Here is a 25980-nt window from a genome sequence, read left to right on the forward strand (position 1 = left end):
TTAACATAGTCAAGAGATACATGAGTATCTGTAAAATTCATTCAATCTGTCAGTGTTAGACCGTGCAGACTGTAAGCATATTCAAAGAAGAGATGTGCAAGCAATTTTGTGTCTTGGATCTAATGGCTCTTTCTGTGCGAAAAGATTGGTATGTAAGTAAAAATGTGTCAGTATTGAGATTGTCATGAAATATTAAAGTGTGTAATAACTTTCAGTGCTATAATAACATTTTGGCTAACAACAGTAATTTTTGTGATTGAGATCTTAATTGATGACCTTGCTTTCTAACATGTTTGTGTAGCTAACTGTAGCAGAACCAATGCTTGTAGAAATGTTGCACCAAACTGTAAGCCACTGGTTGCTTTTCTGTGTACCTTATGTGTATTTTTATTTCACTTTGAAACTTGTTGCTCAGATGTAAATAGTGGGCATTTTGCGGTATTTATTATACACTTTTTCGAGATTTTTGGAATACAGTATAGGACAGTTGGAAACAGCTAGTAATGATATATACTATCAGACATTTATTCCTGGTCACATTAGTTTCATGTGTTGTGGTTGTGATGTGGTGTAATGCCATGTTATTGTCACACTTTAAGTATCCGATTGGAGTAACTTCAACAATGTAACTTCAAATATGTTCCATACAATTTTTCATTAGAATTGACTAGGAATTATATTTGTGGCAGTGGCTTAGAGTTTTCTCATTTTAATGTTTCAGTGTATGTTTCCTGTACCACTATTATGTTTTATGACTTGTAAGTTCTGATGACAGTAGCTTGTTGAATATTGGAACTGATGTAATTGTGTAGCACAATAATAATATTTAATGTAATATTATTTTGATCACCATCAAGATTTCCATTAATATATGTAGAGTAGATTCACAATTATTTTGTTGTTGTTACTTTTTTCACATTTGATAAAACTCTCCTGCCTATGAACAATTAATTTGTAATGAATAAATTTTCTGCTCACAGGTAGTTGTAGTACAACAAATTTTCCTTTGAATTACATAATTCCCTTGGCAATTAATTTTAACTTATTATGAAGTTTTGTAATTGTGTCTTGTAGCATGATATGAAAATCAACCAGAAAGTGAGTTCTTGAAGCGCTTGGCATATATTCTGTTGGTGTATAGTTGTCAAACAAAATTTACCATATGAGTTGGTAACCAACATTTACAGTTTCTTTCATTTATTATTGCTGTAGAGAACATGAAGAATTTCTTCAAATCAAAGACAGCGATCAAAAATCAAAACATACTACTCTACTCCCATGTACTGATTTAAAACTACTCCGAAAATACATAAATATTCACAAGAACATGGTTGTTGGAATATTTAAAATGGAAAAGTGAGTGTTTCATGGGGAAGTGATTTTACTTCAATACATGCAATTCAAATAGATGGAATAATTGACACAAAAGAAGAATGTGAGAATTGTGAAGGAAAGAAGTTTTAAATGTTCCTTTTCTGGAGTGGCAAGAGCCAACATTGCTGTCCCTGCAAATCTGTCTGTTCTCCCTCCTGATGCAGTTATCAGTCTTCTTTCTTCTCCTGCTCTATTATAACAGTTTTGCAGGAGTGAGTTGTGTTGACCTTGTTTGCTCTACATAGAAACTTCATCTGGAAAATTATATGCAAATGCAAAGTGGATGAAGTAGATTCATGTTGAAAATATATCTTCTCTTTTCAGCCAATTTCTTGCCTACTGTCTTCAGGTATGACATAAAAAGCTATTGACCATTCGTATAATAAATAAATGGAAAAAATATCTTTTTCCACAGCTTTACACACTTTTGAACAATATATGTGTAATAGCCATAGAGTTTAATTTCTCTGTCAACACCAATTTTATTTGTACTGTGATCAATGATGATGTCTGACTTTATGATTTTTCCTGTTATTTCTTCCTTGGCTCTCACAGGAATTGCTATGCCAGTAGCTTTATCTTTTGTGGAACTATTTTCCATTCTGAGTTTTACTTTGCTGTCAACAGGTGTTCTTTTCTTCTCGAAACAGTTGGCTTTTCTCCATCATTTTGAAGAGAGCTGTCAAACCTTGCATGTTTTCATTACTATTCCCACTCCAAGAACTTTATTTTCCCACAGCACATCCAAAAGTAATGAGCTGTTGTAGTAGTAAACGTATAATCAATTCAGAGGTTGATATGAATATGACAGTAGTTTACTAAGCATGGTCCTATTGGAGATGGTATACCTTCCTCCAATCTTTGAACTGACGTACCCAACCAGTTATAAGGGGACCTACTGTTTAATGTGGGCTCTGGACCAATTTGCAGCTTGAAATTTTTAGTAGTAACAAACAGTGTCACACATGAAGTAAGTGATAAGTAACAGATAAGAGTGCTAGGACAGTCTGGGTGATGATCCTAGACCATAGAATACATGGTTTAGTGCTTCACCACGTAGTGGCTATCCAACTGAATGATAATGTCATTTTTGAACATAAAACTACTTGTAAAATAATCTCTCTAAAAGTCCCAAGATACTAAATTCAATAATCTCTGCTGGGCATGTACACACATCACTGTTTAGCATTATCCTGTTGCTGAATCACGCAGAGCTCACACTTTCATACTATATTTGTTTTTTCATATGTGTGCTAAAACCAATGCTGCCATGAAAAGAACATATTGTCTTAAATATTGTAGGATTCATGTTAGGTCGAAAACTGCTTTTACATTTACTTATGAAGAAATCGAAGAAAGGACCACCGTATGAATTGGGTCACAGTGAAACATGTGCCATTGTTATTTAGATGTAACATGGACAATGTAGCACCAAACTTATCATGACTCTGTACTTTACTCACAAATGCTGGAAGGAAAAACAAGTCTGTTGACCAATAATCTTTGAATTTTGCCAATTACTTAAGCAAAATAATATTGAAAATCTAGTACATTTTGTGTAAGTACCACTCATACCATGTATAGTTTTTTTCGTTTTCTTTTTAGACTGTCTTTACATTTTATTATAGCAATTGTATCACCAGGGTGTCAGTTTGTTCCTTCCTTAAGTTTCAGATCATGCAGCCTTAAAGAGGCGATGAAAATAGTCAAACTCCTCTGACATCTGAAAAATGGGAGGTTGCACTCATGGCATCTTCAATCAATCTTGCTCACTAGTGTGCGCATGACCAGGTACTTCAGATGGTGACTAAAGATCTGTACTGTTGTCTGAATAGAGAGATAATGCTCACATCAGTACACAGGAGATACAAAATGCGGGAATGAACTACTTGCTTCATAGACAACCAAAATGCAAACATACCTGAATCATAATTATAGATTCATGTGGAAAGTATGAATCTTCTCATTCTGTGTGTTGTATTTCTAACTGGAGACTTATGTATAATGTATCCATTATTTTCACTTCTGCCAGCTACACACCAATTCTATCCATTTGATGTATGAGTATTGTGGTGTAAATGTCAAGTTTGTCATGTAGTTTACTACCGATGTCCTGAGGTTTGTTTCAATGTTCAGTTGCTGATTGTCTTAAGAGTGACAGTTCCAACTTCTTTAGCTTCCCAAAAACACTGTCCACATGATCTTCCATGTCTCCGTTGACAACAGTGAGGACACATTGGCATTTGGTTTCAGGGGAGGGTGTTGTTGTCATATATTCCTTACCTGATGATTATTTGGCCAAAGAATTCATCTCCTTCAGTTCATATCAGATCAAGATGCACACTGAAACTGCAGGTTTTATTCTTTTATCTAATGTCGCAGAATATAGATGTAGATGCAAAATCTGAGAACAACAGTGTCATGCAAAATTGTTTGAAATGTCTGGGAACTGGAATGTAATATTGTAATTGTAAAATATCAGTTTCCATTAATCACTTATCATCCTCTTCTTCAAATGGGTCTGTCACTTTTGCTTTAGTCTTCACTGTGAATATCACCCATCTTGAATTTTATGTTAGCAACCACTTCAAGAACCAATAATTCAGATATTGCTTTTTTCATATTAGGTCTTAATCTTGCAGATTTGATTGTGGATATCTGCTACTGTCATATTCTGTTTACAAATAAAATTAATCATTCCCCAAACATCACATGTGGCACCTGTTGCAACTCATACGCAGCTCACCTAATCTGTATGGCATATATCTGTAGCTAAAACAATTGCCGTTGTGTCCCACATCAAGAGAATTACAATCAGCTGATAATGTTTCCATGATTCACCAATATGACTTACTTTCTGGATGACCTGTCATATAATTCCTGATTTTCATATTGTAGTTTGAAAAATTTTTACCCTAAAATAACATAAATAGTAACACAGTAGACACATATGTAGGGAAGAGGATGTTCATTGATCCTTTATTTCTGGGAGACAAAATTGCATCTGCTCATGACAGATCGAGCATCATCAGCAGCATCGGCCACTTATTACTTTCGTCGGCACACTAGTGACCTGTCACATTTATTAGACCTGAGTAATCACAGCAGCAGTCCAGCTCCACCTGAACCTGTCAAGCAGCAGAAGCCTACTCCATCCCCATCCAGAGCCCAGCAGAATGAAGAGCGGGAAAACATTAATAAACAGAGGAGACTGAAGATACAGTCACTGAAAGAGGTCCACTCTGTAGATGCACCAACAAATCCAGAAGTGGAATTCATTATACAGGTACAGTGATATCTATACATACATACATACAGTAATCCTTGTTCCATAGATCATGAATATGATATTTTGTAATGATGTGGAACATGTCACATTAACATAAGTTTTCTTTGCATAAAATAATTAATTAATAATTTTTTTTTACAGTTACTACTTCATATCAAGAATTTATCTATTGAGTAAAAGGACTTGTCATTTAGAAATTCTTTTAATTTGCTTTTAAATGTTGGTTGGCTATCTGTCAGACTTTTAATACTACTTGGCAAATGACCAAAGATTTTTCTTGCATTGTATCTCACCCCTTTCTGTACCAAAGTGAGCTTTAATCCAGAATAAAGAAGATCATCCATTCTTCTAGTGTTGTAGCTATGCACTGCGCTGTTATTTTTGATTTGGGTGGTTTATTAATGACAAATTTCATAAGTGAATATATCTATTGTGAAGGTACTGCGAATATCCCAAATTCCTTAAATAAATGTCTGTGAGGTGATCTTCGGTGGGCTCCAGCTATTATTCTGATTACAAGCTTTTGTGCAATGAATACTTTCTCTGTTAATGATGAATTGCCCCAAAATATGATGCCATATGGAAGCAGTGAATGAAAATAGTCATAGTAGGCTAATTTACTGATGTGTTCATCACCAACATTTGGAATAACCCTAATAGCATAAGTAGCTGAATCTAACTGTTACAGCAGATCATCGATGTGCTTCTTCCAATTCAATTTCTCATCAATGCACACACCCAGAAATTTTGAGTATTCTGATTAGCAACAGATTTCTGTTCATAGCCTATATTTATCAATGGTGTTATAATGTACAGAATTGTATAAACTGTGTTTTCTCAAAATTTAGTGAGAGTCCATTTGCAAAGAACCACTTAATAATTTTCTGAAGTACATTATTTGCAAGTTCCTCAGCTGATTCTTGCTTGTTGGTGTGATTGCTATACTTGTATCATCAGCAAAAAGAACTAGCTTTGCATCTTCGTGAAAATAGAGTGGCAAGTCATTAATATTTATTAAGAAGAATAAGGGACCAAAGAATGAACCCTGTGGGACACCATTCATGATACCTCCCCAGTTAGAGGACTCTGCTGGTTTTTGCAGACTATCTTTACTGTTAATTTCAACCCTCTGGATTCTTCCTGTTAAGTATGGATTAAACCATTTATGCACTGTCCCACTCATACCACAATACTTAAGCTTATCTAGAAGAATTTCACAATTCACACAATCAAAAACCTTGGAGAGATCACAAAATATCCCAATGGGTGATATTCAGTTATACAATGCATTTAATGTTTGATCAGTGAAAGCATATATAACATTTTCTGTTGAAAAGCATCATTTTTACAAATATGTGATGGTACTCTTGAATACATTACTTTTTCAAGAATTTTGGATAAAGCTGTCAGAAGTGAGATTGGGTAGTAGTTGTTAGCATCAGATCTATACCCTTTTTTATTCAATGGTTTAAACACAGCGTATTTCAGTCTGTCTGGAAAAATGCTCTTTGTCAGTGAGCTACTACATATGTGGCTGAGAATCCTACTTATTTGTTGGGGACAAGCTTTTAGTACTCTGTTGGAAATGCCATCAATTCCATGTGAGTTTTTTCTTATGAGTGAATTTATTATTTTCCTAATTTAAATAGGAGAGGTGGATTGAATTTCAGTTTTATCAAATTGCATAGGTACTGCCTCTTCCATATACTGCCTTGCATTTTCTAATAAATGGGTGGACCCTATTTTCTCTACAATGAGTATTAAAAATGTTTTCTACTTCTGGCTTCTTGTTAACAAACTTTTCATTGTGTTTGATAGAAATACAGTCTTCTTGTGCTCTCGGTTGCCCTGTTTCCCGTTTAACAATATTCCAAATTGTTTTAATTTTATTGTCAGATGTGCTAATCTCAGACATAATGCACATACTTCTAGACTTTTTAATAACTTTTCTTAATACAGTGCAGTAGTTTTTATAATGTTTCACTGTTTCAGGAGCATTCCTTTGCTAGCTATGAGATACATTTCCCTTTTCTGTTTACGAGATATTTTTATCCCTTTAGTAAGCCATGGCTTTTTACATGGTTTCTTACAATTATATTTCACTGTTTTTTTTTAGGGAATCTGTTTTCAAATATACTCACAAAGGTATCATGAAATAGGTTAAATTTTAAATTAGCACCATGTTCCCTGTACACCTCATCCCAGTCTAACTGTTGCAAGCTTTCCCTAAAATTTTGAACTGTTAACTGAACGCACTATTTTGGAGGACTGTTTTGCATTACTCTATGGAGCTATTTCATATGCTGTAACTAGCTGTGCATCACAATCAGATAGACCATTCTTAACAGGAAAAGTTTTTAGTTGATTAAATTTGTCTTGGCCTGTGAAAACATTATCTATAAGTGTGCTGCTTTCCTGTACCACCCAAGTTGGAAAATCAATAACTGATGCCAAATTGAAAGAATGAAGTAATACTTCAGTGTCAAGCTTTCTATCGAACTCTTTCAGAAAATATACATTGAAATCCCCACAAACAATAATTTGCTTTCCTCTGTCTGATAGGTAGCACAACAAAGATTCCAAGTTTTTCAAAAATAGTTGAAAATTTCCCAATGTGGACCTATATGATTATAAAGGTGTCATTGTTTAGTTTAAGCTCACATGCACATTCTTCTATATGTTACTCTATGCAAAATTTTTTAGTTTCCAAATTTTTCACACTGTGACAGATTTTAACATATATGGCACATCAATAGCAACGTGTATCACACCTCACCTAGAATAGAATTAAGTTTAAAGTAGAACAAAAATAATACAATAATTATATATATATATATGAAGATGGTATCTGTTCTTTCGGATATGTCCGAAAGAACAGATACCATCTTCATATATATATAGTTAAGGCTCACTGGCCATTTGACCATCTTCTTCTGTGCGGATGCACAAACAGTGCCCAAACTCTTACAGGAAGCAGCAGTAAAGCTGCGAGTAAAGAGTATGATGCGCAGGGGCATTATGAATATAGTGCAGGACAATAAGTTGCAAATATGGGTCTCACGGGAGGCATGCCAGAGATAAGTCCCTGCAGTTGCACTATCCTCTGTGTCCTCGGTGGCTCAGGTGGGTAGAGTGCCTGCCGTGTAAGCAGGAGATCCTGGGTTCAAGTCCCGGCCGGGGCACACATTTTCAGCTGTCCCCGTTGACTTATATCAATGCCTGTATGCAGCTAAGGGTAATCATTTGATTGTAAATACAATAATTACTAGCATATTGATATTAATGGTAAATAGCGATTTTTTATTCCAAATGTGACGTCTTGCTCATTTCATTTCATATTACTTATGCATTAGTGTCTGACAGTATCCTATTACTATATAAAAATAGATGTTGGAAAGTGCTCATAACTTACAACTTAATGTAATCTAAATTTAAATAATGTAATGATAGCAAGTAAAAATACCAGGTGATATGAAACTGGTTAATGGATCTTAAACATTCTCAGCAACAGAAATTCCCTCTCATTTACTTTTTCCATTATTTGTTCCTCCTGTTCTTCTCTCCCTTTCAACAACAGTCAAAAAAAAAAAAAATTGAATTAGCAAAAAAAATTATGTAAACCAAATTAAATGAATTTTGTTTAAGTGTGTCATATTTGCTTAGGGGTTCACTAGTTTACTTTCATGCACAAAATACGGAGGATTTCTTCTTTGAAATAAATGCCTCTCATTTTCTAACTTTAATAAGGTGAAGAAATCTGCCAAAAACAAAGATGCATCTAAGAATAATGCTGTAAACAATAAATCAAAAACAACATCATCAATTCCAACAAGCAGTTCGTCGAGTAGCGGTACCAGCTCTGAAGACAGCATTGAAGATGAAAGTAGTGACGATGATGCAACAAGCACTGCTGGCACAGAAACAACAGAGACCACATTAGTGAATGACAATGAGCTGCAGGTATGGTCATTAGGTTAGTACTTTAGGCTTGTACAATCTGCAATTTGTATGCCAAAGAGAATTTGTGAAATACCTATGAAATTTTAGTTTTTACAGTCTGGTATCCTGATTTTCTTAATGGCATAAAATCATTTACTTTCAGTATTTCATTTCCTTCAAGATATTGCCCTGTTTTAAGGCATTAATCTTATTTTCTGTCCACCTAAGTCAGTATTGTTATATGATCAATAGGGAAAGTACTAGCTGTATCAAAGATAGATACCTGGTTTAGAGGTCAAAGAAAACAGAGTGATAATAGGGAGTGGGTTTTAAACTCCATTAGCTTCTCAAACTATATGTCCGTTACTGAACAGAACAAGAAAAAGAGAGAAGTAAAAGGAAGTAAAATAAAATTAGGAAAGTTAGTACAGAAAAGATACAAAAAACATCATGTACAGAAAGCATAAGAGGGTAGTATTTAATATGATTTAAACAAGAACAAGTAGTAAACTATAAAGCTGGATTGATGAAAAATTAAGAAATCACATTTGAGGAAAATGTACTCATTGAGAAGAGAATATTAAGTACAATAGAATAGAATAGACTAGAATATAAGGGGGCAGTCCAGTGAAAATGAGACGGATGGAAAAAGATAAGAAAATTGTTTATTATTTCAAAAGTAATCACTATAACTGTTAATAGGTTTATCCCACTGTGTTTGTGGCTACCTATGGAGTCATGATTTTACTCAGGAATGCACCTCTTTATCTGATGCAATTTGACAGCCACAAATGTCTTTCTTCAGGACTCCAAAAATATGGAAATTGTGTAAGGAGATATCATGACTGTGTGTAGGATGTGGAAGGGTACCCAGTGAAACGTATGCATATGCAGTGTAGTCAAATCAACCTTGGCAACATGTGGCCAAGCATTATCCTGCAACAGAAAGGTGCCAGTCATCAACATCGTCCTGAACTGGGAATTGTTAAGGAACTACCCATTGTATCATAGCATGAGAACTATTAATATTTCCAATACTGTCATGTCTATGTTGATGGTAACCTGGGGTGACAGAGGGAACTTAGCTTTTGGGTTAGCCTTATAAGAAGACACAAATGTTTGCCAGGAAGAGACAGCAAATGCTACATACCTAGTAATCTTGTGATCAATGGGATACTCTTCCTTTCTTCCTTGTATTCTGAAAGTGGATTTTTTAAGCCATTAGTCAGAGATGCTTACCTGAGATGTCAGTTAATATATTAATAGCTATATCCATCTTCTCATTTCACTGTGGTTGTTTATATTATGGCAGCACTCTTATTTTCGGATGTGCTTATATATTATAACACAACAACATTTAATGTGTTTCATAGTATTTTATCTTTGTGGATGGGAGAGGAGCTTCTATATTTTCAGTAAGCTATAAAAAATTTTGTGTAAAAATCTAAAATGTAACCAAGAGAAATCTGTGGAAATGAACTGAGAAGAGAAAAGGGAAAGCAATTATTGAAAGTTAAGATCATGGTGTTGGTGAGAGTATATGTCATAGAACTAGTTCCCACCTCTAGAATTCAGAATTACTGATGTTTGGAGAAGGGATCCAAATGATGAAACCATAAACTGAAAGTATTTATTGATGATAATTAAAGAGAGTTTTGTGTATGATCTGATCTGTACCAATTTTATTTAGAGAGCAGATTATGACAAAAGAGACAGAAGAGACCAATATCATATATTTTAGCATGGATGTAAAGATTTACTTACTACCAGATGAGCTCCAGTTAGTTCTTGTTCGGGCTGTTTACATCTCATTCTCCAACTATTTCAAATATAATGCTGGGTCTACAAAATAAGTTTGCTTGAGCACTGTTATATCAAACTATGATCAATAATGCATGAACTATTATGAGTACAACATCTGTATCTGACTCATTCCTATTCACTGCATCCCTCTGATGTGCTGAAACCTATCTTTATAATTCTTTGTTCTTTGTTTACAAGATGAACATTAGTATTAATGGTTGTGTCATCAGCTATTCATATTTTCATTTGGGAATTGTAATTACAATTTACATTGTCATTCAGACTCACTGGCCAACAGTGTACTGATTTTTTATATGATGCAGGTTGAAGACTACTGAGATCCAGCCCAGATTTTTAAGGGAAAAATTACCAATAGAACTGTTTGTTAATATTCACATTCTCTTTTAACTGAATAAAAATTATAAACTGGTGAATACAAGTGTCAATCTCACCTCTGTGAAAAAGCTTCTACAGTACCATAGATGTGTGGATTGTGTATGTGTATGCCACACTTTCATCATACCTCTCTTGCCCATTTAATGTTCAGTTTTCTCTTTGTGTGCTTCTCTTCAGTTGCTTTTAAAAGGTTGGAGAGGTGTTACACTTCAGTTAGTTAGTTTCATGTTCCAGGGATCATTTTGTATGATAAATTGTAATGATGTGGAACAAGTCATTTATCCATTCACAATAGCCTTTTCAGATCTCAATTTATGTGACAAAAATTTTCTTTCCCCTCTGGATTGGGACTACATCCACTGGGAAATGACAGCCTTCTACTGTTTCTCCTCCTTTTGCTAAGAAACTATTAATTTTTCAGTTGCAGTTCAGTGATGTCACATATTGTATGTATTGTATTGTATTGTATGTTAACTGGGGACCTAGAAATGACAGATAGGCTCTGTCCCCGCCGCAGCCTCAGTGATCCACAACCCCATGATAACTACCACAGTCTACTTCACCCCTCCACCGCTCCACACCAAACCCAGGGTTATTGTACAGTTGGACCCCCAGCGGACCCCCCCCAGGAAACGTCTCACACCAGACGAGTGTAATACCTATGTTTGCTTAGTAGAGTAATGGTGGTATACGCGTACGTGGAGAACTTCTTTACGCAGCAATCGTCGACATAGTGTAACTGAGGCGGAATAAGGGGAACCAGCCCACATTTGCCGAGGCAGATGGAAAACCGCCTAAAAACCATCCACAGACTGGCCGGTTCACCGGACCTTGACACAAATCCACCGGGCGGATTTGTGCCGGGGACCAGGCACTCCTTCCCGCTTGGAAAGCTGTGATGTCACATATTAGTCCTGACAGACATTTGTAATGAACTGAACAGTTTTTGTTACCACTGAGCAAAACATTTAGTTCAGAAGTTCACAATCACTAAAAATTGTAGCAAAGCTTGTAGGTTGTCTACTTTTTACTTCTGTGTATTCCTTGTTGCTTATGAGGTGAAATATGCTATTGTGATGTACCTCATTTAAGGTTCCTCATATTACCTATTTACAATATAACAAATTTTAAGAAAATGGTGGGCTTATTTATGTAAGCCTAACATGAATTTCATTGCAGCCTGTTTTTTGCAGGATCAGATAGAAAGTCTGAAGCAGGAACTTGAGATGACACGAAGTAGATGTGAAAGATTAGAACGTGAAAAAAGTGATTTGTTGCTTCGGAGAATAGCCTCTATAGACATGGCTCCAAGTAAAACTGCAGCTTCAGAGGTAACTACATATGAATAATTTTATGCACATCTTCTAGCATAAGGTATTATGGTAATGTTTTGAGTTTATGTAATTTCTTTATACCCATAACATTTTCTAAGATGTTGAACAATATAATTAATTTTTCAAACTTACATTATCAATCACAGCAGTAAAATATATATATCACATGGGTGAGCAGAAGTGTTTCCTTGCTCTATCTCTCTCTCTCTCTCCTGCACACACCCACACTGGCTAGCTAACTACACAGTCCAGTCACAATAATGTGACTGTCTGTCAAAAGCGCGAATAAACCGCCTTTTACAGCACAGATATGCACAAAGAGAGTCAATGAGATTATGGAAAGTACCAACAGGGATGTGGAACCATGCCGACTCCAGTGTCATGTCCTGTTGTTCTAGGTTTCTTGCATCCATGATGCAGAAAGCCCAACCGAGGTGGCCCCAGAGATTCTCAATGGGGTTTAAATCCAGGGAGTTTGGTGGCCAGAGGTGTGCGGTAAATTCATCCTGGTGTTCCTTGAACTACGCACACAAACCTGTGAGCTGTGTGGTGTGTTGCATTGCCCTGCTGGTAGATGTCACCATTCAGAGGAAAAAACAAACTACATGTAGGGATGGATGTAGACCCCAAGGATAGATGCATACTTGTGTTGATCCACTGTGCCTTCCAGAATGATGAGGTCACCCAGGGAATATCATGAAAACATTTCTCATATCATAACGCCTTTCCTCCTGCCTGGAACCTTCTGACAATTTTTGCAGTGTCATACACCCCATAGGTCATTTGTTCGATGAAGCATAAAATATGATTCATTTGAAAAGGCCAACTGTCACCATTCGGTGGACATCCAGTCGCAGTATTGGCATGCAAATTCCAGTCTTTGTCGTGAATGAATAGAGTCAATGTGAACCAGGCACCCTTTGTAGAGGCCCATATGCAGCAACTTTTGTTGAGTAGTTATTGAGGAGACACTGCTGGTAGCCCCTTGGTTCATCTGGATAGTTAGGTGCGCAACAATTTTGTTTCTATTCGCCCATGCACACCTCTGCAGCCATTGTTCACCCCTTTCATGTATTGCCTATGCCACACTACAGTTGCCTCAATGACAGCTTTGGATAGTGCCATTTTGCCACACATGGGAACAGTTTACAAACTCAGCTGTTTCAAAAATGCTTCCACCCTTGGCCCAATATGTACTCTCCAAAGCTAGTGATGCCACCTTCCATCTACGAGTACTTCTTGCTCACTGATGTTGAACTTAGGCTGTGATCACATTAATGTGATTGGACCATGTAACAGCTGTGATTGTTTTCATATTGTTGTGTCCTTTTATATATGCCTATCAATAAAAGTAGATATTTCATCTTCTGAAAGTAAGTACTGGTCAACAGTTCTGTTTATTAATGTTATAGTTTATTTACATTGTTAACAGTAATGCTCCTTTCATGCCTCCTTAGGGTTCACCTGATACTATTTTCACTTTTGATGATGTCTTCACAGTCTCTTAGCTAGAAAGTTATTAATCCAGTGACATACCTCTGATATTCCACAGCAGTTTATGTTTATTGCATGACAGTGCAGAATTGTATTAAAGACTTCCAAAAGTGATATGAACATGGCATTAATCTTATCTATAGTTTTCTGGATCTCATTAACAAAAAGGGCAAACTGAGCTTCACAAAATCTGTGATCCCAGAATCCATGTTGTTTCCTACAGAGGAGTCATTCACAATGCAAAAAAGTCAATACCCAAGCACAAAATATGTTCCATAATACTACAGCATATTAACATCTCCAAAATAGGTCTCTAATACTATATAGACATCACTGAAATAGATATTTTGAGAAGGAATGTTGCTACTCACCATATAGTGGAGAAACTGAGTTGCAGGTAGACACAACAAAAAGACTCTCACAATTAAAGCTTTCAGCCATTAGCCTTCGTCAACAATAGACACAAACAAGCAACTGAAACAACACTGCAAGCAGTAACACCAGTGCATGATGGGAATGGCGACTGGGTGGGGGTAAGGAGGAGGCTGGGATGTGGAGGGTGGGGATGGCAGACAGTGAAGTACTGCAGGTTAGATGGAGAGCAGGGGAGAGGTGGGGAGGGGTGCGGGGGAGAAGTAGCAGAAAAGGAGTGAAATAAAAAGACTGCAAATGGTGGTGCAATGATGGCTGTGTAGTGCTAGAATGGGAATAGGGAAGGGGCCGGATGGGTGAGGACAGTGGCTAACAAAGGTTAAGGCCAAGAGGGTTATGGGAGTGTGGGATGTATTGCAGGAAAAGTTCCCACCTGCGCAATTTAGAAAATCTGATGTTAGTGCGAAGGATCCATATGGTACAGGCTGTGAAGCAGTCATTGAAATGAAGGATAATTTGTTTGGCAGCTTGTTCAGCAACAGGGTGGTCCACTTGTTTCTTGGCCACAGTTTGTCGGTGGCCACTCATGCGGACAACAGCTTGTTGGTTGTCATGCCTACATAGAATGCAGCACAGTGGTTGCAGCTTAGCCTGTAGACCACGTGACTGGTTTCACGGGTAGCCCTGACTTTGATGGGATAGGTGTTGTTAGTGACTGGACTGGAGTAGGTGGTGGTGGGAGGATGTATGGGATAGGTCTTGCATCTAGGTCTATTACAGGGTTATAAGCTATGAGACAAGGGATTGGGAGCAGGGGTTTTGTAAGGATGGATGAGTATATTGTGTAGGTTCGGTGGACGGTGGAATACCCCTGTGGGAGAGGTGGGAAGGATAGTCGGCGGGACATTTCTCATTTCAGGGCACGACTAGAGGTAATCAAAACACTGGTGGAGAATGTAATTCAGTTGCTCCAGTCCTGGGTGGCACTGAGTTATGAGGGGAATGCTCCTCTGTGGCCACACGTTGGGACTTTGGGAGGTGGTGGGAGACTGGTAAGATAAGAGATGGGAGATTTGTTTTTGTACAAGGTTGGGAGGATAATTATGATCTGTGAAGGCTTTGGTGAGATCCTCGAGAGGGACTGCTCGTCACTGGAGATGCGACGACCATGGGTGGCTAGACTGTACGGAAGGGCCTTATTGGTACGGAACAGGTGGCAGCTGTCAAAGAGGAGGTATTGCTGGCATTTAGCAGGTTTGATATAGATGGAGGTACTAATGTAGCCATCTTTGAGGTGGAGGTCAACATCTAGGAAGGTGGCTTGTTGGGTTGAGTAGGTCCAGGTGAAGCAAATGGGGGGAGGTAGTTGTGGACAAATAGCAAAGATATCATCAGTGAATCTGAACCAGGTGATGGGTTTAGGACTCTGGGATTTTAGGAAAGATTCCTCTAGATGGTCCATGAATAGGTCGGTATAGGATGGTCCCATGCAGGTGCCATAGCCATACCCCAGATTTGTTTGTAGGTAATGCCTTCAAAGGAGAAATAATTGTGGGTGAAGATATAGTTGGTCATGGCGACTAGGAAGGAGGTTGTTGGTTAGGAATCCATAGGGCGATGGGAGAGGTATTGTTCAATAGCAGTGAGGCCATGGGCATTAGGAATGTTAGTGTACAGGTTGGTGGCATCAATAGTGGCGAGCATGGCACCGTGTGATAAAGGGACAGGAACTGTGGAGAGTCGGTGGAGGAAACGGTTGGTATCTTTTATATAGGAGCATAGGTTCTGGATAATAGGTTGAACATGTTGGTCTATGAGAGAGATTCTCTCAGTAGAGGCACAGTAACTGCCACAATGGGTTGTCCTGGGTGGTTAGGTTTATGGACTTAAGGAAGCATGTAGAAGGTAAGAGTGCGGGGAGTGGTAGGGTTGAGTAGAGAGAGGGACTCTGGGGAGTGGTTCTGGAATGGGCCTAAGGATCTGAGTAGTGTGAGTAGTGACTGGAGGTCCTGCTTAGATTTTATTTCTCTCCTTTCCCGCTCCCCCCCCCCCCTCCCTCCCCATCTCTCTCCTGGTCTCCATCTAACGTGCAGTACTTCACTGTCTGGCACCCCCACCATACTATCCCCCCCCCCCCCCCAGCCTCCCCCCCTCCCCCCCAGTCGCCACTCCCATCATGCACTGGTGTTGCTGCTTGCAATGTGGTTTCAGTTGCCTGAGACTGCAGTAGTGTGTGTGAGTTGCGTTTGCGTGAATGTATTGTGAGAGTCTTTTTGTTGTGCCTGTCTGTGACTCAGCGTCTCCGCTATACTGTGAGTAGAAACTTTCCTTCTCATAATATTGTTACATTCTATCCCGCATTTTGCATTGTTTGAAATAGATGTCTAATTTTTGTGTCAGTATTGCGTCTCTTATATCTTGCAGCTATTCTTAAAGACTGGAAAGACCTGCACATTTCGCAGTCTTCTTAAAGTCTTCAATCATCATTGATTGTTTGTAATTTTTATAGTCTCTGATTTCCATTTCTGTCTGTATTATCATTAGTGTTCTTATTTTTCCTGACTTTATCCTGTATCTTCTTCGGGTTGATGCATTAATTTGGATTTGGGAATGTTAGTGGTGCAGGGTGGCTGGATGCCTTTCCTGTAACCAACCCTTCTGACCCAGGATGGAATTTGTGTACCCCATCTGTCTGCATCTAGTGATATCTCATGTGAAAGTGTGAGAGTATTTTTGAGATGTTTCTGAGTTGTGTAACTTGAGTTAGGATGTGGATACCAGCCCAGTACTCATCTAGTCAGATGTGGGAAAGTGCCTAAAACTACATCTAGGCTGGGTGGCACATTGGCCCTTGTCATTAAGTCACTGAGTGGGTTTGATCAGGGCCAGTGTGCTTGTGCTTCCTCAAATCTGAGAAACACCATGCAAATGCATGCAGCTATCTGGGTGGTATAGTTCTTAATTAGGCAAAAGCTTTTTGGGCAGCAATGATTCAGTCTCAGTTGAATCGACCTTGCAGATCTCCATGCCATCATGATAATTTTATAGTATTGTTATTAACCATAGTTGGTCCTTCTCACCCTTCACCATCTTTCACAGTGCTAACCTATATAGCATGTGGCACACAATATTTCTGAATTTGAAGTACAGGTGGTACATTTTCTCTTTCCCAGAGCTGAACATTTCCTGTTGGCTGCTCAGGTAGTTTCTAAGTTTTTCCTTGTCACTCTTATTAAGCTATACTGCCTACCTTTTTAACTTTTTGTTAAACACTGGTGTCCTGTAATGCTGCTATAGCCTTGTAATGCTGCTATAGCCTTGTAATAACTGATCCATATCTGCACATTCACTAAATCAATAACTGTGGGCGTGTTTGTTGCCAGCAGATTGAATAAGTTTCTCTCATGAGTGAATTACCTCACTGCTTGAGGTAATGTTTGAAAAAAAAAAGTTTACTATAATTGCAAAAGAATCTGTGTATCCCATTCCAAATGTGTGCCTCTCACAGTCTCTAGTCCTAGCTAGTAGATTGAAAACTTCTCCAGTCACTGTGACATGTTCATGAAATCTTCTCCTATCAGGAAATTCATGTGCATTATTCTCCAAGTTTTCCCTGAGTATTTCAGCATTTAGGTACCTGTTGTTAGTGGACAATAAGTATACCACTAACATCACCATATGGAGTGCATCTTTTCAGTATGTATTCCATCTGGAATTTAAAATTTCACTGTTATTTCATTCTGATGTTTTTGATGTTGACCAGTATTAGACTTGCAATTTCTTTTCTGACTTATAGGACATGTTTTCATCTGTAACAACAAAGTCCTTGCTCTATGGTGTACAACACCAAACTGCCTGTGACTCTACATAGAAGACTATGTGCAAGCCACCTGTATTCTGAAATCCAAGTAGCTAATTTCTGTGTTTAATGCACCCTCGACTCATTCAGGGAGCAGAGGGGCAGTACAGTTTTCCATTTGACAGTGCTGGTCAAGATATCTGCATCCAAGATTGCGATCAAATCAGCAGTCTCTCTTGTTGAATCCTTCCATCCAGCTCCAAATCTGAGGAGAGCAGATGACCCTCTGGACAATGCTGCAGCTTACAGTTATGCTTCCAGTTGGTGCCACCTATTGTGTTTTGTAGTGGTCAGTGGTGGCCTCCTCTACATCTTTAACATCTTTAATGGGTTCCCCTGTCTGACAGGTTGAGTTCATCTGACTGCTGTTTTCCAGAGGTGCTCTATCACGTGCCTGACAGTTAGAGCTCCCAATGACATCCCATTCCTGCTGCAAATCTGGACCAATCTGAAGATAGACTGTACTCAGTACAGATGAAATCACTCATTCTGCCTCACCCATTTTACCAGCAACAGTCAACACCAAATGCATGTTCTTTTTTGTGTGGCAGAGACACCTGTGAAATAGTACTCATGCTTGCCTTACATTCAGAGATTTTGACCATGTCACCATGCGCCATTGGCTTTTGGCTGAAGGCAACTCAGCTGGGTGAAATGTGTTAGAGGGTGCCACGTGTCAGGCATCTCAGGTGACAACAGAGTCACATGAAGTGCCAGCAATAGCCCAGTAGCCTCAAAGCTGCTTGAGTCCAAGAAAGAAACCTGGAACCTGTCAACTTTTACCATATTCCTCTACTGAGCCTTTTTTTCAGTTGGTTTCATTTGTGTAAGGAGGCTGTGGTACTTATGGAAGTGTAAAGCATCATTTCAAAGTTCTTCCACATGAGCCTAAAACCAGAAATAAGTGTGGAAATTAGAAATTAAGCTACAGTTTACAAAAAAAAGATAGATAATATTTGATTTTACTCAAAAGCTCATACTAAATAATCTAACTAACGATGTGTGAAAACCATGTATTGCTGCTACATCTGTGGCAAATGTTGATTTAATACTGACTATATCTGCAATGACAGCAGATATATTCAAATCATACAATTGTTGTGCTTGTGATAGCATGAGGCTACTCTATACAAAAAAATTTGCAAACACACAAAAAAGCAATTTATTCAGACAAAAACTCCTAAATACAAACTAATACTTTTCACACACCAGTTTTTTTATACAGCCATGGAGAAAGCTGGAATTCAACTGCCGCTGTAATCACATTTGGCAGAAGCAGGGTTAAGTTTTCCATCTAGCTGTCCACAACACAGCCAGCTTATTCTTCCATCTTTGGATATCCTAGTTTGTGCTGTTTCTAATTAGCTAATTATTGACTGGATGTTGAATACCAGTATTCCTTACATGAAAAGAAAGGATGATAATATTAAAATATTTTCACGTTCAGCCTTCCTCAAGATTGTCACAGGTGTTCAGTATTGGTTCGTGATTGAGATGAACAAAATGTTGATTGTATACAGTTTTTTTTTTTCAGAAAACAATATAGAACAGAAATTGTTGGTTGAATATTTCTTGATGGATTTGATTTTTTTGTATGAGTGTCTTACATTGTGACAATACCTATCACTTTATTGGATGGTTTAATTAAAACAAGATGATGTTTATTATTGCTGCAGGTCCTTAAGTTGCAGCAAAAGGTGAATGAACTACAGACACAACTGGAAGATGTGAAAGATGACAAGAAAAGTTTGTCTTTAAGAGTTAAGGAATTGGAAGAAGAATTAGAAACTCGTCCAGACAAGAATGCCACTCAGAGAGTTGTGGATGACTTGCGATCAAAACTCTTGGCGGCAGAGACTCTGTGTGAAGAGCTCATGGATGAAAATGAAGACATGAAAAAGGAGCTGAGAGATCTTGAAGAAGAGATTGAGGAGTTGCAAGACAATTTTAGGTATGTGTTTTCAACTTTGTTATTTTTTCCCATTAAAACACTGAAGTATAAGTTAGCATATACACCAATTTTTAGACAGTTGTACTGCTCGTAGAGCTGCCTGTCTACCAGAAACATACCATCTCTCTCACTGATATGATACGTTTTCAAAATTAATGGAATTAACACTGTTTCAGTGTGTGAGTGAAAGGGGAATATTGTAAGAAACCTCACAAGAAAATTATTTTCCTTAATACTTTGACAATCAAAATGACATCACCAAATGTGTTTTGAGAGATGCAGTGTAAAAGAACTTCCAGTAATTTGCTTCCTCATTGTGTATGCTTCACATTCACACAGGTATATCATTACATGTGTTTTACATTTACTTCTTAGAATATTTAGAGGAAGTAATAACGTAACATGGAGTTTTGCAAACTTCAACTCCAGAATTATATAAAAAAATCTTTTATCTAGGCTTAATTGTTGTTTCACATGTATGTTACGTTATCTTTCAGCAATAATATTCATTGTTTTGTCATTTGTGGCTATTTATCTTCAGGATACAAGAAGGTAATTACAAAAGGATTACTATAAGACAAACAGCAATGGGAGAGATTAACATTAGATGAGGTCTGATAAATGACAGGAACCAATTCAAACCACCTTCATTATAGAACAGCCACCAGTGTCATGACTATTGTTTTAAAGTGTATTGTTTTGTGTGATGCCAGGGAATACTCTTCAGCTGTGTCTGTTTATCATTACTGACTCTCAGTTGTTATCAAACAAAATTTTATATTTTTATTACATCTACATGTACGTCTACATTTACATAGACACTTTGCAATCAGCCGTACGGCATGTGGTGGAGGGTACCCTGTGCCACTACTAGTTATTTCCTTTCCTGTTCCACTCACAAATAGAGCAAGGGAGAAACAACTGTCTATATGACTCCGTACCAGCCCTAATTTCTTGTATCTTATCTTCACGGTCTTTATGCACAGTGTATACTGGAGGCAATTGAATCATTCTGCAGTCAGCTCCAAATGTCAGTTCTCTAAATTTTCTCAATAGTGTTCTTCGAAAAGAATGTCATGTTCCCTCCAGGAATTCCCATTTGAGTTCTTCAAGCATGTCTGTATTGCATGTTTTTGGAACCTACCAGTAACAGCTCCAGCAGCCCGCCTCTGAATTGCTTTTTCTTTGTTCCAACCTGGTACAGATCCCAAACACTCGAGCAGTACTCGAAGAATACATCACACAAGCATCCTATATTTGGTCTCTTTTACAGATGAACCATATTTTCTCAACAAACCAAAGTTGATCATTTGCCTTCCCTATCACAGTTCTCACATGTTCATTCCATATCACATTGGTTTGCAGCATTATGCCCAGATACCTAAACGGTGTGATTGTGTCAAACAGGACACTACCAATGCTGTATATGAATATTATGTGTTTGTTTTTCCTACTCATCAGCATTAACTTGCCATTTTCTACATTTAGAGCTGGCTGCCATTCATCACACTAAATAGAAATTGTGTCTAATCATCTTGTATCCTCCAAGAGTCACTCAACTTTGACACCTTATCATACACCACAGCATCATCAGTAAATAACAACAGATTGCAGCTGCACTGTCTGCCAAATCATTTATGTATATAGAGAATAATAACGATTCTGTCAGATTTCTCTGGGGCATTATTGATGATACCCTTGTCTCTGGTGAACACTCACTGCTGAGGACAACATACTGCTTCTATAACTTAAGAAGTGTCTGAGCAATTCACATCTCTGTGAACATATTCCATATTCTCATACCTTCTTTATCAGCCTGCAATGGGGTATTGTGTCAAAAACTTTTGGGAAATCTAAACCTGTGGAATCTGCCTGTTGCCATTCATTCACAGTCTGCAGTACACCATGTGAGAAAAGGGAAGTTGAATTTCACATGAATGGAGCTTCCTAAAACGACACTGATTCATGGATAGAGGCTTAGACACACTTTGCAATTTTGCATAGGACCAGAATGTTTGTGAGTTCTCTGACAGATCTTTTTCTTAGGTATGATGGTCGTGGTTGTGTGCTTCGTGCATAAATCCTTTAACAGGTGTACAAATCTGTGCTTGTCATCATTTGCACATTCTCTTCTGAACTGAGGGTGCAACAGCCTCTGCTTCCTCAGCATTTTCCAAGTCTTGTTGTTAAACTATGGTGGGTCTTTTCCATCCTTAATCCATTTACAAAGCACATAATTTTCTAGACCACGATTTACAGTCTGCTTAAGCTTTGGCCATAGTTCCTCTGCGTCCAGTTTTCTGGAACTAAGCGATATCAGTTCAATGTCTAAGTGAGATGCTAACAACTGCTTATTTACTGTTTCTAGCAGGAACACTCTCCTAGTCTGCTGAACTAGTTTACTAAGTTTCGTGAGCATAATTGCTGTAATGACGTTATGATCATTAAACCTTGTTTCTATACCGATGTTGATAAGGTCTGACCTATTTGTAGCTACAAATTTTAAGATATTCTCATGGTGAGTGGGCTGCCAAACTAGTATCTCAAGACAGTTTTCAGAAAACATGTTCAAAAGTACTTCATGCGACTGTCTATCTGTACCTCCTGCAATGAATTCCTAGACATCCCAATCTATACTCAGTGAGTTAAAGTTGCCTCCAAGCATGATCTGCATATTTACTTACAACTGATCATAGACTTTCTTTGAATGACTCTAGAACTGTCAAAACAGTTGTGGGTAAAAATACCCAACAATTAACTTAGTTTCACCTAGACCTGTTATACATGACCAGATAGCTTCCCTGTCACACTCAACTCCGACCTCAATAGAGACTGTTTTTGTCAATTGCAATCAACACTCCCTCTCCTATGGCCTCTAATCTGTCTTTCTGATATATGTTCCATGACTCATTAAATAGCTCAGAGCTTACCACTTCAGGTTTCAGCCAGCTGTTGGTCCTGAGAATAATTTGAGTATGAGAACTTTCCTGGTGGGCAATAAATTCAGGAACTTTGCTACAAATACTTCAACAATTTACTGATGAAACTTTGACAGTCAAAATGTCTTTATACTGAACGTGCTCTGATTTTCCTTGCTTCATCTTGACTGGTGAGTCTTTATCAGAGTATCTCAAACTATTGCCTAGCCTGAAAAAAACCCTCATGTGCACTCCACAAGTATTCTGCTACCCGAGTAGCTGCTTCCTTTTTGTAATGCACCCATGACCTGTCAAGGGGAGTCCTACAAATGCCCAACCAATAATCTGCATCCAAGACAGTCACAGAATTGACAAATCCTTTGGTTGAGACCCTCCATTCTTCTCCAAACCAAATGACCCTGATGTATTGTGGGAACAATGCTGCAAATTGCAAGTTTGCCTGCACGCAATGCTTTGGGCCAACAGCTATCACTGCTTCTGCCACCTGCCTGTATGAACTGAGGATGGCCTCAGAACCCACGCAAAAGGTGTAATTTGTGCCAATGCAAATTGCAGTGTGCAGATGACGGCACCATGCACACTCGATAGCCGCAGGCAAAGCCACCTCCAGAGGACCCCCAATAGACATACTGAGTACACATTGACTTTCTTTCCAGCCCTGAACACTATCTGCCTAAGGCACTTCATAATGCACCTAATGTTGTAGCTTCTGATAACTAGTAACCCCCTCCCCTCTCTGTGCACCTGCTTGGACCCTGCTGAAGTAGCAGCTTCCTGTTCACTCTCAGGTGAATGGGTAAAGCCAGATGGTCAGTCTCCACATTGGTCCTGTGGTTTGAGCAGAATATGTGTAGACAAGGATATTCTGCAGATTGAATGGGTGGCAGAACACAGCTTTGGGTAGTTAGTGTGTGTAGGATATCCCACATCTCAGAGTACAATGAGACATATTTGAAGCTCTGGTGAATGATGTGGTTAAGTTTATCAAGACCAGGGTGATACTGTGTGATCAGAAGAGTGCTGGTTGGTGGCTGGTGAGTGGATTTACTGGTATCAGAGAAGGAGATGGCATGGTAGATATGTCTGTGAATGAGCTGGATAGGGTACGTCTGTCAATAAAGCCTCTAGTAAAGCAATTGGTGTATCTTTAACAATTCCTACTTAACTGCAGGTGCAGCATCTATGAGTTGTGAGACTGTATATCTGTTTCATCAAACAAAGAATGATTAGGGCTCAATTTCTCATGGATGGTGAGGTCCTTGCTAAAATAGTACAAGATGGGAGTGTAGAATCATGGGCCAGGAAATTGCCTGTGGTCTTTTCTAGGGAAACTTTTTGGCATTCATCTTGAGTAGTTTTGGGAAATCACATACCTAAATATGTATTTTAGTATGGTGTTTTGAATCCTGCTATGTCCAAATCTGTTTCTTAATGGTGCAACCACTGTGCCACCTTACTCAATTCTTTAAAAAAAAATTATGAAGCATTTTAAAGATTGGAATGCTAAAAGACTCTGTGCTACTTCCTCTGTGCTATGTCCTCTGCTGTCTCTTACATACATAAGTAACCCAAATTATAAATGGTGACATCCTAGATATATAAGTGGCAGCGTCCTCCAAAAATTATTAATTCATACTGTGACATGACAATAAATTTTCTCAATAATGTGCTTCAGAGGCAAGAACTGCTCCCTCTACAAGCAACCATACAATGGCCAGAGCATAAAGTGCAATCACTATAGGCTGTAAACAGGAAAATTACTGTTCCACTACAAAGTTTTTCAGCTGCCTCCAAACACATATAAAATCGCTGGATACATAAAATTCACTGTTCCTCTAAAAGTTTTTAAGCTGCCTCCCAACACATTAAAATTTCCTAAAAGCATAATGCAGTTATCGAAAAGACAACTGAAAAATATCTCACTGACAAGTTATTCTACCCACTAGCTGAATTCTTAACACATTGTAAGTAGTGTTTCTTGAAATTAATGTCATTGTATTACTACCTTTCAGGGAAGATCAGGCTGATGAATACACATCTCTGAAGAAAGAACTTGAGCAGACAGCAAAAAACTGTCGGATATTGTCCTTCAAGTTACGCAAAGCAGAACGAAGAGCTGAGCAGATGGAAGCTGAGAAGCTTGAAGCAGAGCGAAAATGCAGGGAATTGGCAGGTGGACAGGCGGGCCTTGATAAAAGTGAACAAATCAAGCACATGGAACAAGAACTTGCTGTGGCTAATGAAGTATGATAATATGTGACTTCTAAATCCTATCATCAGCATCATTATAAATTCGTTCTCTTAATTGACAGTATTGCTCTGATATGCATAAAAAGTTCTCAATAACTTGCTGTGTCGGATTCAGATAAAATCTCATGTTTTCGGTGACTTCCTCTATCATCAATACCAGGGCCTATGTCTGTACTAGTTGGCTGATACAGCGTATATCTTAGTGTTGGTTTACCAAGTTTCATGACAATTTCTCAGGCCCGCAATTTAGCTCTCATCAAGCTCGGAGGCTATGTCTGACAGCTCTTGATGATCAATGATGGAGGTAGTCATTAAAACCTTCGTATTTTATCCAAATTTGATGTGGCAAGTTTACTGAGGACTTTGTATGCAGGGACCCTGCGACAAAAGGCTTCATAGCCATTGTTATGATATAACAACAAAAACCAAAGAAAAGGGCTGCTTCTTTGATTTTACCTCAACATCACTAATTACTTGTTTCACGTATCTCAGTCAAGGTTACTATTTTCAGATTTTACATTAATGACATGTATGTTAGAAGTTGAAGTAATACATGCCACATCTCACCATATATCATGTTTTTCTCATCATTTGTAAAATTCTTGCTTCTCTGCTAGGAGTCTGGGAGTCGGTATAATACAGTCTTCACTTTCACTCTTCCTTTATCACAGCCAGAATGCTACAAATCCCCAATACATTTCTTTAAGGAAAAAAATGATAGCAAAAATTTTCAACAATGGCAGCATTTTTCTTGCTGGAATTTATATGTATGCCGAAGCAGATTTTTTTTTTTTTATTTTTATTTTTTTTTTAACATAACACTTATTGCACGGTGTTTGTGGCTTCAAGAAAAACTCAGCTGCAGAGGGCTATGTTAAGACTTCAATTATCCCATTTATAAAACGTTCTGCATCTGAAGTAATAGCTGAGAATTGTCTATCACTTCAAAATAAATCCCTCTGCGTTAAGTGCCACAAGAG

At 38.1% G+C, this 25980-nt stretch overlaps 1 protein-coding gene and 1 non-coding gene across 3 annotated transcripts in view; both read left to right on the forward strand.

Annotated features, from left to right (window-relative positions):
• Positions 1–25980, forward strand: part of LOC124774718 (trichohyalin) — a 402178-nt gene that overhangs the window by 177482 nt on the left and 198716 nt on the right. For both annotated transcript variants that reach the window (XM_047249503.1, XM_047249504.1), the window contains exons 6-10: positions 4392–4660; positions 8411–8623; positions 11995–12132; positions 19537–19811; positions 24763–24994. In XM_047249503.1, coding sequence (XP_047105459.1) covers positions 4392–4660; positions 8411–8623; positions 11995–12132; positions 19537–19811; positions 24763–24994 — 1127 coding nt within the window. The remainder of the gene's footprint in view (positions 1–4391; positions 4661–8410; positions 8624–11994; positions 12133–19536; positions 19812–24762; positions 24995–25980) is intronic.
• On the forward strand, positions 7772–7845 carry Trnat-ugu. The gene has a single exon. It is a non-coding gene; the product is annotated as a tRNA-Thr (tRNA).

Source organism: Schistocerca piceifrons, chromosome 2, assembly GCF_021461385.2.
Source record: "Schistocerca piceifrons isolate TAMUIC-IGC-003096 chromosome 2, iqSchPice1.1, whole genome shotgun sequence".
NCBI lineage: Eukaryota > Metazoa > Arthropoda > Insecta > Orthoptera > Acrididae > Schistocerca > Schistocerca piceifrons.